At 40.2% G+C, this 14,354-nt stretch overlaps 1 protein-coding gene across 3 annotated transcripts in view; it reads left to right on the forward strand.

Moving 5' to 3' along the window:
* The window catches only part of LOC110108896 (actin-related protein 5), a 53,903-nt gene that overhangs the window by 14,833 nt on the left and 24,716 nt on the right, over positions 1-14,354 (forward strand). For 2 of the 3 annotated variants that reach the window (XM_020839748.2, XM_020839747.2), the window contains exons 5-6: positions 3,756-3,858; positions 3,996-4,105. In XM_020839748.2, the coding sequence (XP_020695407.1) occupies positions 3,756-3,858; positions 3,996-4,105 (213 nt within the window). Of the gene's footprint in view, positions 1-2,860; positions 2,984-3,750; positions 3,859-3,995; positions 4,106-14,354 lie in introns of those variants that run through there. The other variant, XM_028699469.1, reaches the window with a different exon arrangement.

The raw sequence follows: 14,354 nt of genomic DNA on the forward strand, positions 1-14,354 counted from the left end.
TATTTATTTTTCGTTTTTCAACAGACACGCGTGTCGTTTTGAAATTAAATAGTATTTTAATTGGATATGGCTTTGCCGTATCTGACACGTATCGATGTCGTTTCAGACGCGTATCCGTGTCTGACACATCTGATACAACAAGCCTTCATAAATAGGTGTATTGGTGCAACATAGGTTATACTTTAAAACTATGAGAGAGAGTTATGGAGCATAGGTTACGATATAATATTAATTTTTTTGAAAATCAATTTGGATTCATGCCGGGTATGTCTACTATGAAAGCCATACATTTATTGAGAGGTTTGATGAAGAAGTATAGAGAGAAAAAGGAAGATCTTCATATGATATTTATTGATTTAGAGGAAGCGTATGATAAAGTTCCAAGAGAAGTGCTATGGAGAGTTCTAAAAAAGAAAGAGATTAATAATGCTTATATTCAAGTCATTAGGGATATGAATGCTGGAGCTGTTACTTGTGTTCAAGCACAAGGTGGTTTGACCAAGTATTTTCCAATTTTAGTTGGATTACATTAAGGATCAACCTAATTAAGCTCATATCTTTTTGCTTTAGTTAGGGATGTTCTTACTAGAGATTCGCATGAGGATGTTCCCTAGTGTATACTTTTTACTGACGATATTCTTCTTTTTTATAAGACTAAAGAGGAAGTTGAAGGTACATTTGAATTATGGAGATCAACCTTAGCGTCTAAAGGTTTTCGTTTGAGTAGAATTAAAACCGAATACATTGAGTGTAATTTTAGTAGTAATAGATCTAGTGGGGGGTTTGTGACTTTGAGCAATCAAGTCATTAATAAGAGTGCACGTTTTAGATATCTTGGTTTTGTTGTTCAGAGATGATAAAATAGATGGGGATATTATTAGTAGAATTCAAGTTGGATGAATGACGTGGAGGAATGCATCGGGTTTGTTATGTGATAGAAAAGTACCACTCAAACTTATAGGTAAATTCTATAAGATGGTGGTTAGACCTGCAATGCTTTATGGGTTGTTGTTGTTGTTGTATTGTACCTAAGAACAAATGCTGAATGGATATGAATATCTCTTTCAAAAAGAAAGCAATATCATAATCTCTTGGGAATTAATATCATAAAATTTGCTCCACTAAAGTGGTACATTTCCTTAAGCTTTAAGCTTAATTGGGTTCTTATCAGTCTATGTAACTTCATATATAAGATCTATGAGTTCTTCTGGGGAGATGCTCTTTCAACCATCAATCATTTGCTTTGTTTCTCAGTATATGCAGAAGCATCAAATTGACTTGTTTTCTTCTTTTAAATCTTTTCAATATAGCTCATGAATATTGATACTTGATTCATCTTTAGTAGAAAAGTTGTTCAAAATATAAGCACAAGTAAGACCACTATCTAGTTCGAACAAGGTTTGATCAACGGGTAAAATACATTCAAACCTGGTTTGTCACCATTGTCGGAAGAGAAATCACGATCGATGTGCTTGTTTGGGGATGCCACGTCATTTGGGTGGTTTGTGTAGTCATCTTTGTGGGCTAGGTCCCACTATTGTTGGTTATTTATTGCTGGATGCTTACTGTTAAGCATTCAATGTTCATGGAGTTTAAGGACAGAAATGGAATTTGATTGTTTTAACTTATTGGTTCTTACATGTATGAGACTATTGTATAATTTTTTTTTTGAAGTTTTAGGCAGGAGTTTGAAACTTAGGTAATAGTTTTTATAGGCAAAATTTTAGGTATTAGAATTTTTTATTCTTACTCCCTAGGAGTTCTGAATGTTTTTTTTTCTATGTTACTATACCTTAATATCATGCATATAGATGTGTTTCATGGGAAATTTAAAATTTAAATTTCACCAAGTGTTGCTTATCCCATGCATTGGTTCATATATGTAACATAGAAAGTGATTGCAATCTTAGCAGGTCGTAAACCATACAATTTATGCTTATGGTTGTAAACCTCCGCACCAATCTCAACTACCCGCCCTTAGTATGGTTGGATCGGGCAAGGTGGTGCATGTATGAACCTCAGTTCTACTTACTATATCTTCACCTGAATAGTCCCTACCCACCAATTATCACCTTCCATTGGCTGAAGGAGCACAACTTGGAGTGTTTGTGCGATATGCACTTGTAGAAAGCAGAGTGCAAGAGAAAGCATACTTTTGTGCGCTTGTACATATGAGTAATTTGGTCATCTTTGGAGAGAAGATGGTGGAAGAATGGTTAGGAGATTGACCCCCATATGAGCTAGAGTGTGTTCATATGTGCCTCTTTCCACCATTTTCTATTATTTAAGAGTGGGTAATCTAGTTGAATCAAAGAAAGGTTGAGGCAAGAAAGATTCATTTGGCAAAAAACTGCAAAATTTAGGCGACCGTCCGACAACATTTAGCTCTCACGTGGTAACAAAGCCAATTTGGCTAGAACTGGGGTTATTTGACATGATGGATGGTGGAACCATAGTCATGTAATTGGAAAACTTTGTTGGCTCTTCCTCTGTTGTAGACTCTCATACCTTTCATGACAATTTGTTGCTCTTCATACAGCAATTGGAGCAGATGTGAAGCTGTAAGAACTGTAGATGTATGCAACAATCCAATGCTATGAGTTAGCAATACAGGTTGCTAAACTTGGGGCATCCATTAGTACTGATTGATTAAATACCTCCGAGATAAATTCCTGTGATTGTTCGAGGAAGGTAGTGGAGTTGGAGAACTTCCTATAAGATAGGAGCATTATTTTCTATAACCAAAGCATTACTGAAATAGACTTGGTCTCCATCATCAGCATGTAAGTGAGCTTAGATGTGAATTTTTGGTGTCTTTTGACTTGTTTTCCTAAAAAAGGATGTTTACTGTCCTATTTAACAGATTGATGATAGTTATATTGACGGTGATGAGATTGAGTATGGGGATATCAGTGTGAACTTGGAGAGATTGCCACTGGAATGATACATGATGCACATCCAAGGGCTTCCATTGACTTGAATGGTACATGAATATCCATGGACTTTTTATCTGTGGTTTTGTCATTGGTGGTGGAGTAAAACTTAAGTTGGTTGCTGCCAATCTTGAAAAATTAAGATAAAATATTATCCAAGATTGCTAATGAAATTAAACTTCACACTAACATAGTACTTGCAAGAGTGACATGTAGTAGCTCATCATGTTCTTTGTTAAGTGGAGGAGAATGATGTAGGGCAACCTTTCTTTGAACCTAAGAAATATAATAGAAATGTCACGTGCCCATTTTTGGTTTTTTTTTTTTTTTTAAAAAAAAAACTAGGTTTATTAAGCATCATAGGATACTTTTTGGAGAGAGAATGTGTTGGTTGACTGCATGCGATTTGCTGTGCGTGAGATTTATCTGACTCATCATCTTATATTAGGCATCATATAATGGCCTTTCATTTTCTAAAGAGAAAAGAACAAAAATGGTCCCTTGACTCTTTATAAATGATCAAAATGATCTCCAGCTATATTAAAAGAATAGTTTGGTCCTTTAATATTGTTAGGAACTATTTTAGTCTTTCATAAAAAGTCAAGGGACCATTTTGATCATTTTATCATTTTCTAAGTAATGCTTACTGCAGAACTAATTCTTTGAAATTCCCTGGTACAACTGTTCTTATTTTTGAAGTTGTTCTATGGAGTTTTCCAAGTAGAAGCAATATGATGTATAAATTACTCTAGTCTACGAGTTATTAATTTATGTTTTCATACTTACATGTTTATGGCTATGTTGAACTTGAGGGCAGAACAGGTGGATCACCCCATACTTATGACAGAGTGCATTTGCAATCCAATTTCTTCTAGGAGTAAAATGGCTGAACTTCTTTTTGAGACTTATGGGGTGCCATCTCTTGGTATAAGCATGTTCGAAATTGCATTATTCATTATTTTAAGCATTCTTGCAAATTGTCAAGCATCTCTAGGCCCTTTTCCACCCCTTTTTTGGGAGGTTGTAAGGGTTTCTTGACACTGTTGGTTACTTCCACTGCAGCTTTTGGTGTAGATGCGGCGTTCGCTTACAAGTTTAATCAGCAACATGGTATTTGTAGTGAAGATGGCCTCGCAATTTGTTCAGGATTTGCAACCAGCCATGTCATTCCAGTAAGTTTCTGCTTTGCTCTAATTTGGGATTATGCCGTAAATGGTCAAAGTTTCTAAGATGCAAATTCACTTTTTAGTTGGTGAAGTTACTGCAATTATCATGCTTATTCCTTGGGTTGGCTTATCAGTAAAAATAATGCTTTATGAAGCTGAAATTTATCATTACCTCTAGGCTTTATTATGATATGAAGCTTGTGTACTTAATTTGAGTATTGAAACAGATAATTGTAGAACCAGTATTTAATTGGGCGTATTCCCAACTTCATACTGTTTATCATGTTCTGACGTGGATTGGTTTTTTTAAAATTAATGTATTTTGAACGGTGTAAAGTATCATTCATCTTAGGCCATAGTGAAACATTGCTTATGCAAGATAGTGATTGATGCACAATACAATGCAAGCTCTAGGAATCCACTTGCATCAATAAAATGAAGCATGAGTTCAGATTTGATGGCTTTTATTTAGATGCATCTAGTACATTAGATATATCATGGAGAGGAGTGAAAATAGCTATTCAACTTATAATCTATTTAAATGTCAAGAAAAATGCCAAAATTCTAGAGATTAAAAGGTTTGGTAACTGACAACCTAGAAGCATAGGGCCCACAAGAGATGAGGGTTTTTTTTTCTTATGTCATCATTATTCTTTATGTAGGTGCTATAACTGGTTTGCAATTTATTGACACATGGACATTGATGTTTCACACCTCCCAACATAGATCAAATTCAAAGAGAGGACGAGAAAGTTGGAAAAAAGAAATTATAAATTTATCTAATGGAAAAGTGAAGAGTCGAATTGGCTGTTAGGTATCTGTTACGAAGCCGGCCCCTCCTGGGCCGGCTGGACCGGTCCAGGTCTACAACTGGCGGAAGAATAGAACATGGAGGGGCGGAACATTGGGTGGGCCCCTTGCTTGGCTTAATGCAAATTTGGGGGGAAAATTTTGAATGTAAGGGTAGTTTAAGTAAAGTGTTAATTATCCTTTCATGTTAATTAGGGGAAATAGGAGGGATGGGGGGATTATCTTGAATTTTGAATTGTGATTTGAGATCTAGGGTTTCTTGCTTGGGCTCTTGGCGTTGCCGGAGATTGAAGAGTTGTTCTTCCTCTCGGATTGAAGAACAAATTGTATCTTTGCTGTTTTATACATAGTCTAGTGGAATACAAGCGGTGTTTTGAGTTTTCTCTCAGTTTTCATCCATTTTCTTCACTGTTTTGGCTGTTTCACTGCTGCGAACAGCATTATTTCTTTGTCGTGGTGCTTGTACTGGTTAGGATTGCTTGTGAATACAAGTATTTCTTATCAAATTGGTATCAGAGCCTTGATTTGGAACCTTAGGCGGCTGACATTCTGAATTTTCAGCGAGCTTTTGGCTTCCGGAAGTAAGTTACATGAGATCCGTGGGGAAGGACGATGGCCGGAAAGAAGGTTGAAGTCTTGGAAGGTGAATTGGGACAATTAAAATCAGATCTGGAAGGAAAATTTTTTGGTTTTCAAAATCAAATCACCTCCAACAATGAAAGATTGAAAGGGAAGTTCACGGTTATGGAAGAAATGATGAAGAAATTACTTGAAATGAAGACCAATTCGGCGACATCGGAAGTAAGAGAGACCACTGACGGCCATGGCATGGGAGGAAATCCGAACCCGTTGTGGGGGAGGAGGAATTCGGAGGTGGAGATCCTGGAGGAGGAGAACGACATGCCCCCTCTAGAACCGCTTTCTAGAGAGGAGATGAGTAGGGGATACGACAAACGGGAGGCTGATTTTATCGGAAGAAGAGAAGAATTTCATCGCCCAGGTGTTGAATTTGAGAGAATCCAGCGTCGAGGTGCTGATTTTGAAGGGGAAAGAGAGGAATTTCATCGCTGAGGTGCTGAATTCGAAAGAATTCAGCGTCGAGGGGCTGATTGTGAAGAAAGAAGGGAAGAATTTCATCGCCGAGGTGCTGAATTTGAAAGAATTCAGCGTCAAGGTGATGATTTTGAAGGAAGAAGGGGAGAGTATGAAGAGGGGTTCGAGAATAATCGCCGGAGGGAAGATCGTGACAGTTGAGGAGCACCTCATCTTCGAGGAATGGGAGGCTACGGAGGATTCAGGAGAAACGGGTGAGACCCACGGGTGAGGAAGCTGAAGATGCCCGTCTTTGAGGGGGAAGACGGCCATAGCTGGATCTACAAGGTGGAGCGTTACTTCGTTGTCAACGGGCTGACAGAGGAAGAAAAGTTGACAGCGGTAGGAATGTGCTTGGAGGGAAAATCCTTAGCCCTGGCATCAATGGCGTGACAGACGGGAGCCTATCCGGAGTTGGCCGGAGTTCAAAGCATGCTTATTAGAGCGTTTCCGAGCCGATGGGGGAGGAGACATTTATGAGCAATTCTTTGCCCTTACCCAGGAGGGTACTGTGGCAGATTATTGGGACAGGTTTGAGTATCTGGCTAGTAGGCTGGATCATATCTCGGAGTCAGCCTTGGAAGGGAATTTCATGAACGGGCTGAAACCGGAAATAAGAACAGCAGTCAGAGTGTTGTAGCCAAGGAATCTAGGAAGGGCCATGGAGTTGGCCCAGTTGGTGGAAGACCAGAAGAAGTCTGAAAGAGGGACTCAGGGAAACTATTCAAGGGGGTCGTACAGGACGACGACCACTTTCTTACGAGCAAAAGGGGTAGGCCCCGGAAGCATGAAGGAAGTACCTAAGGAGAAGATGGGAGGAGGAGGCAACGGTGGACAGTTCAAAAAGCTAATTGAGAAGGAGCTGCAGGAGAAAATGGCAAAATGGGTGTGCTTCAGGTGTGATGAGAAGTACATGCCGGGGCGTAGGTGCAAGGACCGATCTCTTCAGGTTCTCCTCATTTGTGAAGATGAGGAAGACGAAGAGGGAGGTGGGAGTGGCCCCGAGGTGGAGGAGGAGAAGTTGCATCTGGACGTGGCAGAAGTCTCTCTGAACTCAGTGGGATTCACTTCGAGTCACACTAGGAAGGTGAAAGGAGAGATCTCTGGCCATGAGGTTATGGTGTTGATAGATAGTGGGGCAACACACAATTTCATTTCCACCCAGATTGTTGATGTACTGAGGATGGAGCTGGTGGATACGGGAGGTTACGGGGTGATGATGGACACCGGGAAGGTGGAGATGGGTAGAGGAGTTTGTTGAGGAGCAGTACTGAAGATTCAAGGGATCCATGTGAAGGAAGACTTCCTTCCCTTGGAATTGAGGAGTACGGATGTCATCCTTGGGATGAAATGGCTGCAGACTTTGGGGGAGACCAAGATTAATTGGGGGACATTAAGGATGGAGCTGGTGATAGGGGGAAGAAGAAGGGTGATCCAAGGAGATGCTGGGCTTACCAAGGCTGGGGTGTTACTCAAATCCCTAATCCGGACCATCCAGGAGGAAGGGGGAGGCTACTTGGTGGAGTTGCACCGATTGGAAGGGATCAGAATTGAGGAAGAAGGCAATATTCCCTCCTCAGTACAGCCTCTTGTACATCAGTTCAGTGAGGTTTTCCAACCTTCGTAGGGTTTACCACCCCAGAGGGAATTGGAGCATGCCATTACTTTGAAGGAAGGGGATACACCAATCAGTGTTCGCCCTTACAGTTACCCACAGATCCAGAGGGACAAAATAGAGAAGTTGATCCAGGAGATGTTGGAGGCGGGGATCATCAGGCCATGTGTTAGCCCATTTTCTAGTCCAGTCCTCCTGGTCAAGAAGAAGGATGAGAGTTGGAGATTCTGTTTGGATTACAGGGCTCTGAATAAGGGCACTGTACCAGACAAGTTTCCAATTCCGGTGATTGATGAGTTACTTGATGAGCTATATGGGGTTGTGTTGTTCTCTAAGTTAGATTTAAAATCTGGTTACCACCAGATCAGGATGAAGGAAGCCGATGTACCAAAAATAGTTTTGAGACACATGAAGGGCATTATGAGTTTCTGGTAATGCCCTTTGGGTTGACTAATGCTCTTGCCACTTTCCAATTCTTGATGAACAAAATATTCAAGCAGTACCTTAGGAGGTTCGTCCTGGTCTTCTTTTATGACATTCTGATGTATAGCAAAACTGGAGGGGAACATTTGGAACACTTGAGGGTGGTTCTGGAAGTACTACATGAGCACCAATTAAAGGCCAATTTGAAAAAGTGCAGTTTTGCTCAAACTAGTGTGGAGTACTTGGGACGTGGTATTCCAAGAAGGAGTGGCGGCAGATCCGAGTAAAATTGAGGCAATGCATAAGTGGCCAAGGCCTAGGAACATAAGGGAGCTGAGGGGTTTCTTAGGTTTGACTGGGTACTACCGGCGATTCGTGAAGGGGTACAGCTCCATTGCTGGCCGTTGATTGAGCAGCTGAAGAAGGACAACTTCCTATGGGGAGAGGCAGCAACCCAGGCCTTTGAGAAATTGAAAGAGGCCATGACGACAGTACTAGTGTTAGCTCTCCCAGATTTCAGTTAGACCTATGTGGTAGAGACAGATGCATCAGGATATGGACTTGGGGCAGTATTGATGCAGAACCACAGGCCTATAACATACTTCAGTCAAGTGTTATCAACTAAGGCAAGACTGAACTCAGTGTATGAGAGGGAGCTGATGGCGATTGTCTTGGCCATTCAAAAGTAGCGCCCCTATCTTTTGGGTCGACACTTCATTGTCCGGACTGATCAGAGGAGCTTAAAGTACCTCTCGGAGCAAAGGATGGTGATGGAGGAGCATCAACGGTGGCTATCCAAATTGTTGGAGTACGATTTCGAAATCCAGTTCAGGCCGGGTTTGGAAAATAAAGCAGCGGACGCCCTATCCAGATGTGTGGGGGAGCTCCAGGAGATAGCTCTATCTATACCTTTAATGGTCGACTGGGGGGCCATCAAAGAAGAAAGCAATTTAGATGAGGAATTGGGAAAGATTAGGGAGGACTTGAGGAAGGATAAGAGTAGCCATCCGGGTTACTGCATTGAGGGGGAGATATTATTGTATCAAGGGAGGTTTGTGATGCCACGAACCTCCATACATATCCCCCACTTATTGCAGGAGTTCTACAGTAGTGCAGCTGGAGGCCATTCAGGAGTTTAGAAGACATACAGAAGGCTAGCAGCATAGCTCTATTGGAAGGGGATGCATAAAGATGTGGAGGAGCTGGTGGCGAGGTGTGAAGTGTGCCAGAGAAACAAATACATGGCCATGGCTCCAGGAGGACTGCTACAACCTTTGATACTTCCAAATAAAGTTTGGGAGGAGGTGTTAATGGACTTCATCGACGGATTACCATGATCAGAAGGATACACGATCATCATGGTGGTGGTGGACAAGCTTAGTAAGTATGCACACTTCATCCTCCTGTGACATCCCTACACCACAGTGTCAGTGGCAGCAGCATTTATCAGGGAGGTTATTAGACTGCACGGGGTTCCTAAATCGATAGTGACGGATCGAGACAATGTGTTCTTTAGTCAGTTTTTGAAGGAGCTATTCCGATTGTAGGGCACTGCCCTCAAGAGAAGCACCGCTTACCATCCACAGACAGACGGCGGTGGTGAACCGAAGTTTAGAGACATATTTGAGGTGTTTGGTGTCGGAGACCCCGCATATGTGGGCAAAATGGCTGCCTTGGGCTGAATATTGGTACAATACCTCGTACCATTCCGCCTCCTAGATGACCCCATTCAAAGTGTTGTATGGAAGAGACCCTCCACCCCTGATGCACTTTAGGAGAGGTAGTACACCTGTGTCGTCAGTCGAGCAGTATTTGGAAGACAGAGACAAGGTGCTGGAATAATTTAAGAAACATCTGATGAGGGCCCAATAGATCATGAAGAAGCAGGCGGATTCACACAGGAGAGACATGCAGTTTGAAGTGGGGGAGAAGGTGTTCCTGAAATTACGACCCTACCGACAGCAGACAGTGGCCAGAAGAAGGAATCATAAACTAGCACCCAAGTACTTTGGTCCTTATGAAGTGTTGAACAGGGTTGATGTGGTGGCATACCGATTAAAGTTACCCCCATCAGCCACCATACATCCAGTGTTCCATGTGTCTCAGCTGAGAAAGGCCATAGGGGAGCACGTAACAAGTGAAGAACTTCCACATACCATAACGGAGGACTTAGAGGTGGTTCTAGAACCACTAGAGCTGGCAGGAGTTCGATCAAACAAAAAGGGGAATAAAGAAGTACTGATTAAATGGAGGGGTCTCCCTGATTTCGATGCTACGTGGGAACCGCTGGAAAGAATGAAAGAGCAATTTTCCTCGTTTCACCTTGAGGACTAGGTGAGTTTTTGGGAGGGGAGTAATGTTACGGAGCCGGACCCACCTGGTCCAGCCTGGACCGATCCAGGTCTATAGCCGGCGGAGGAATAGAACAGGGAGGGGAGTAACATTGGGTGGGCCCCTTGCTTGGCTTAATGCAAATTTGGGGGGAAAATTTTGAATGTAAGGGTAGTTTAAGTAAGTGTTAATTATCCTTTCATATTAATTAGGCGGAATAGGAGGGATGGGGGGATTATCTTGAATTTTGAATTGTGATTTGAGATCTAGGGTTTCTTGCTTGGGCTCTTGGCTTTGTCGGAGATTGGAAAGTTGTTCTTCCTCTCGGATTGAAGAATAAATTGTATCTTTGATGTTTTATTCATAGTCTAGTGGAATACAAGCGGTGTTTTGAGTTTTCTCTCAGATTTCATCCATTTTCTTCACTGTTTTGGCTGTTTCACTGCTGCGAACAGAAGTATTTCTTTGTCGTGGTGCTTGTACTGGTTAGGAATGCTTGTGAATACAAGTATTTCCTGTCAGTATCTCCAGTCACTTCAAGTTTCCCACTTAGGGATCAAGGACCTAATATTAATTGGGAAGAAAATTTTTGTTCATGTTAAGAGGTTTTGAACACTGTAGTTGCTAGGGGTGCAAACGAGTCGAGTCGAGCTCGTATCAGGAGGTGTTCGAGTCGAGCTCAATTGTCAAATACCGAGCTCGAGCTCGAGCTCAAACTCGAGTCGAGCTCAAAAGTTGAGCTCGAGCTTGACTCGTTCAACTTTAAACGAGTTTGAGCCGCTTGTTGAGCTCGTCGAGCCTCCCATATGGTCTGGTTCGCCTTCTGAAATATGAACTTGGCGAGCCTCCGGCATTCTTTTAAAAATGCAGCGGGAAAAGAGAGAGAGAGAGAGAGAGAGAGAGAGAGAGAGAGAGAGAGAGAGAGTAAGAGAGTATTGAGGAGAATAAAGTGTTTGCATTTATTATTCAGTAGGTTATTTAAATGAACAAGTCACTTCAGCTGAGAGATTGGACCGCTGGACGGCTGAAGTTTGTCAGATTAGACTACTTTAATTTTGAAAATTGAAATCCATGCGCGGCATTTGAGAATGAAATACACACCGGGAAGTTGGATTTATATAAAACAATTATTATTAATAATTTTAAAATATTTAAATTTAATAATTTCGAGCCGACTCACGAGCTCACGAGCCGAGTCTCATCAAGCTCGAACTCGACTCGTGAGCTCAATAAGCTCTGCTCGCGAGTCTATAAACGAGTCGAGCTCAAGCCGGCTCGGCTCACTTGCACCCCTAGTCGTTGCCAAGTCCCAAGTCCTGAATTAGAAAAGTGTAGGGTTGTATGAGGTAGTCGACAACCAGCGTAAAACTTATCGAATAATCATGGCATGAATCTTTTAAAAAATTGTGTTAATGTTAGGGTATCCCTTGGAAGCGACGTGCTGTATTGCCTGAATACAGCGACAAGTGTGCAAGGGCCGCTGCACCGGCGCACGGGTGTAGTGTTAAATGGGCAAGGGTTCTCAAATCAAGGACGGATGTGGGCAAAGAAGCTTGTCCTGAAACTAAAATTAGGATGAAAACTTGAAATATAGGCTCCCTTATAGAAAAATTAATAGAATTAATAGATAATATGATTCATAGGAAGATAAATATTCTATGCATTCAGGAGACTAAATGGGTTGGAGAGAAGGCTAAGGAGATTGATAGTTTTTGATATAAACTATGGTATTCATCAGAGCCCTGCATTGGGTACCCATACCCAATTACCCACACCCACCCATGTACCCACCCATAAGATATGGGTACGCCCATGGCCTTGTGAATGGGTACTCAACATCATGGGATAAATCGATTTACATTGTTAATCATCGTATATCTTATATTACTGCAATCCTCACTATGTAATGTGCAACACTTAACCACAATACTGCAACTGCAGTAAATTCTGATATACGGCTTGAAAGTTTGGAATCAGAGTTAGGGCAACAAGCCTTAAGGCCATCAGTCAGTGGCATACTGCTTTCAAGAAGCATAGAAAGTGGGTGGGTAAGGCATCCCGAAAGTCACCATGGCTGGGGGTGGGTGGGTGAAACCTGCAGAGTAAAGCATGGGTACCCAACCAGGATCCATGTAGGGCTTTGGTATTCAAGTAGGAGTCGTACTAGAAATGATGTAGGTGTGTTTATAGATAAGAGGTTGAAGGATAATGTTATTAAAATTAACAGAATTTGAGATAGAATAATAGGTTTAAAGATTGTTGTTGATGCTAAGATTGTTAATATTATAAGTGTTTATGCTCCTCAAGTAGGTTTGGATATGGGTTCAAAATTAAAATTTTGGAATGACTTATAAGAATTAATACAAAAGTTATATTTTGAAGAAAGTTTTTATTGGAAGAGATTTAAATTGATATATTGGTAGAGAAGTAAACGATTTTAAAAGCATTCATGGTGGTCATGAGTTTGAAACGACAAATAAAGGCGGTAAGACCATATTAGATTTTTTTTTAGCTTATGATTTTTTAATAGCCAATACCTAATTTCAGAAAAGAGATGAGTATCTTATAACTTATAAAAATGAATATAGTAAAACGCATATTGATTATTTTCTTACAAAAAAATTAGATTGTTTAGATTACAAAGATTGTAAAGTTATTCTGAATGAAAATTTATGTACCCAATATCGATTATTAGTTTTGGACTTTTAGATAAATGGGCAGATAATAAAAAATAAAGTAAAATAAATTTCTAGGATTAGATGGGGGCATTTAAAGATTATTAACAAAAATATTCTTGAGAGTAAGATTTTAGATCTTAAGATTTTATCTGTGCATGAGGATGATAATGTTATGTGGAAAAAAATGACTAGTGATATTAAGAATATTGCCAAAGATGTGCTTGGAGTTTCAAAGGAAAAAATTCTTAATAGTAAAAATAGTTGGTGGTGGAATCCAAATGTGCAAGAAAAGATAAAAAATAAAAAGATTTATTATAAAAATTGATTTAGATGTAAAAATTTTGATAATTGGGAAAGCTATAAAGAGACTCATAAAAAATCTAAGAAAGCTATTTGTGATGCAAAGAGCTTAGCTTTTAATGATTTATATAATATATTAGATGCTAAGGAGGGAGAAAGATATATGTATAAGTTAGCCACACAAAGAGATAGGAGCAGTAAGGATTTAGTTCAAGTGAAGTATATTAAGGACGAATATTAAAAAGTACTTTTCTTAGAAGATGATATTCAACAAAGGTGGATGATATATTTTGTTAAAATTTTTAACGAATAATGTAAAAATACGATTGACTTTAGTTACTTTAGTACCCTAAATGAAAATAAAGATTTTTTTTCTATCGGCATATTAGTAAAATCGAAGTTAGAGAGGCTTTAAAGAAAATGAAGTGTGAAAAAGTTGTTGGACCGATGATATTCCAATAGAGATGTGGAAATGCTTGATGAAGGAATTTCTTGGCTTACTAAATTTTTTAATACTATTTTGAATACTAAAAAGATGTCAGATGAGTGGAGAATGAGTGTGTTAATTCCTATTTTTAAGAATAAAGATGATGCACAGGAATGCGCGAATTATAGATGAATTAAGTTAATGTGTCATACTGTAAAACTATAGGAGGGAGTTATGGAGCGTGGGTTGCGGCGTGATATTAATATTTCTCAAAATCAGTTTGGATTCATGCCAGGTAGGTCTACTATGGAAGCCATACATTTATTGAGAGGTTTTATTGACGAGGTCATCGACAGACATTTTAGGCAGGTTTATCGGCGAAGGAATCGTAGATCGACGGCTACGATCGGGAGCTTATATTTTTGATGTTATCATGTTATTTTATTTTGTGTATCTTTTATTTCATGTACTAGTGACGATTTCGCCCTTAGGTAGGCGTAGTGTTTATTGTAGCCCAAGGGGCATATGAGTCTTTTTTTTTTTCATGCTTTGAGACCTTTATAAAGGGGTCTCTTCTTG

This window comes from Dendrobium catenatum, unplaced genomic scaffold (genome assembly GCF_001605985.2).
Source record: "Dendrobium catenatum unplaced genomic scaffold, ASM160598v2 fragScaff_scaffold_1297, whole genome shotgun sequence".
NCBI classification, from domain to species: domain Eukaryota; kingdom Viridiplantae; phylum Streptophyta; class Magnoliopsida; order Asparagales; family Orchidaceae; genus Dendrobium; species Dendrobium catenatum.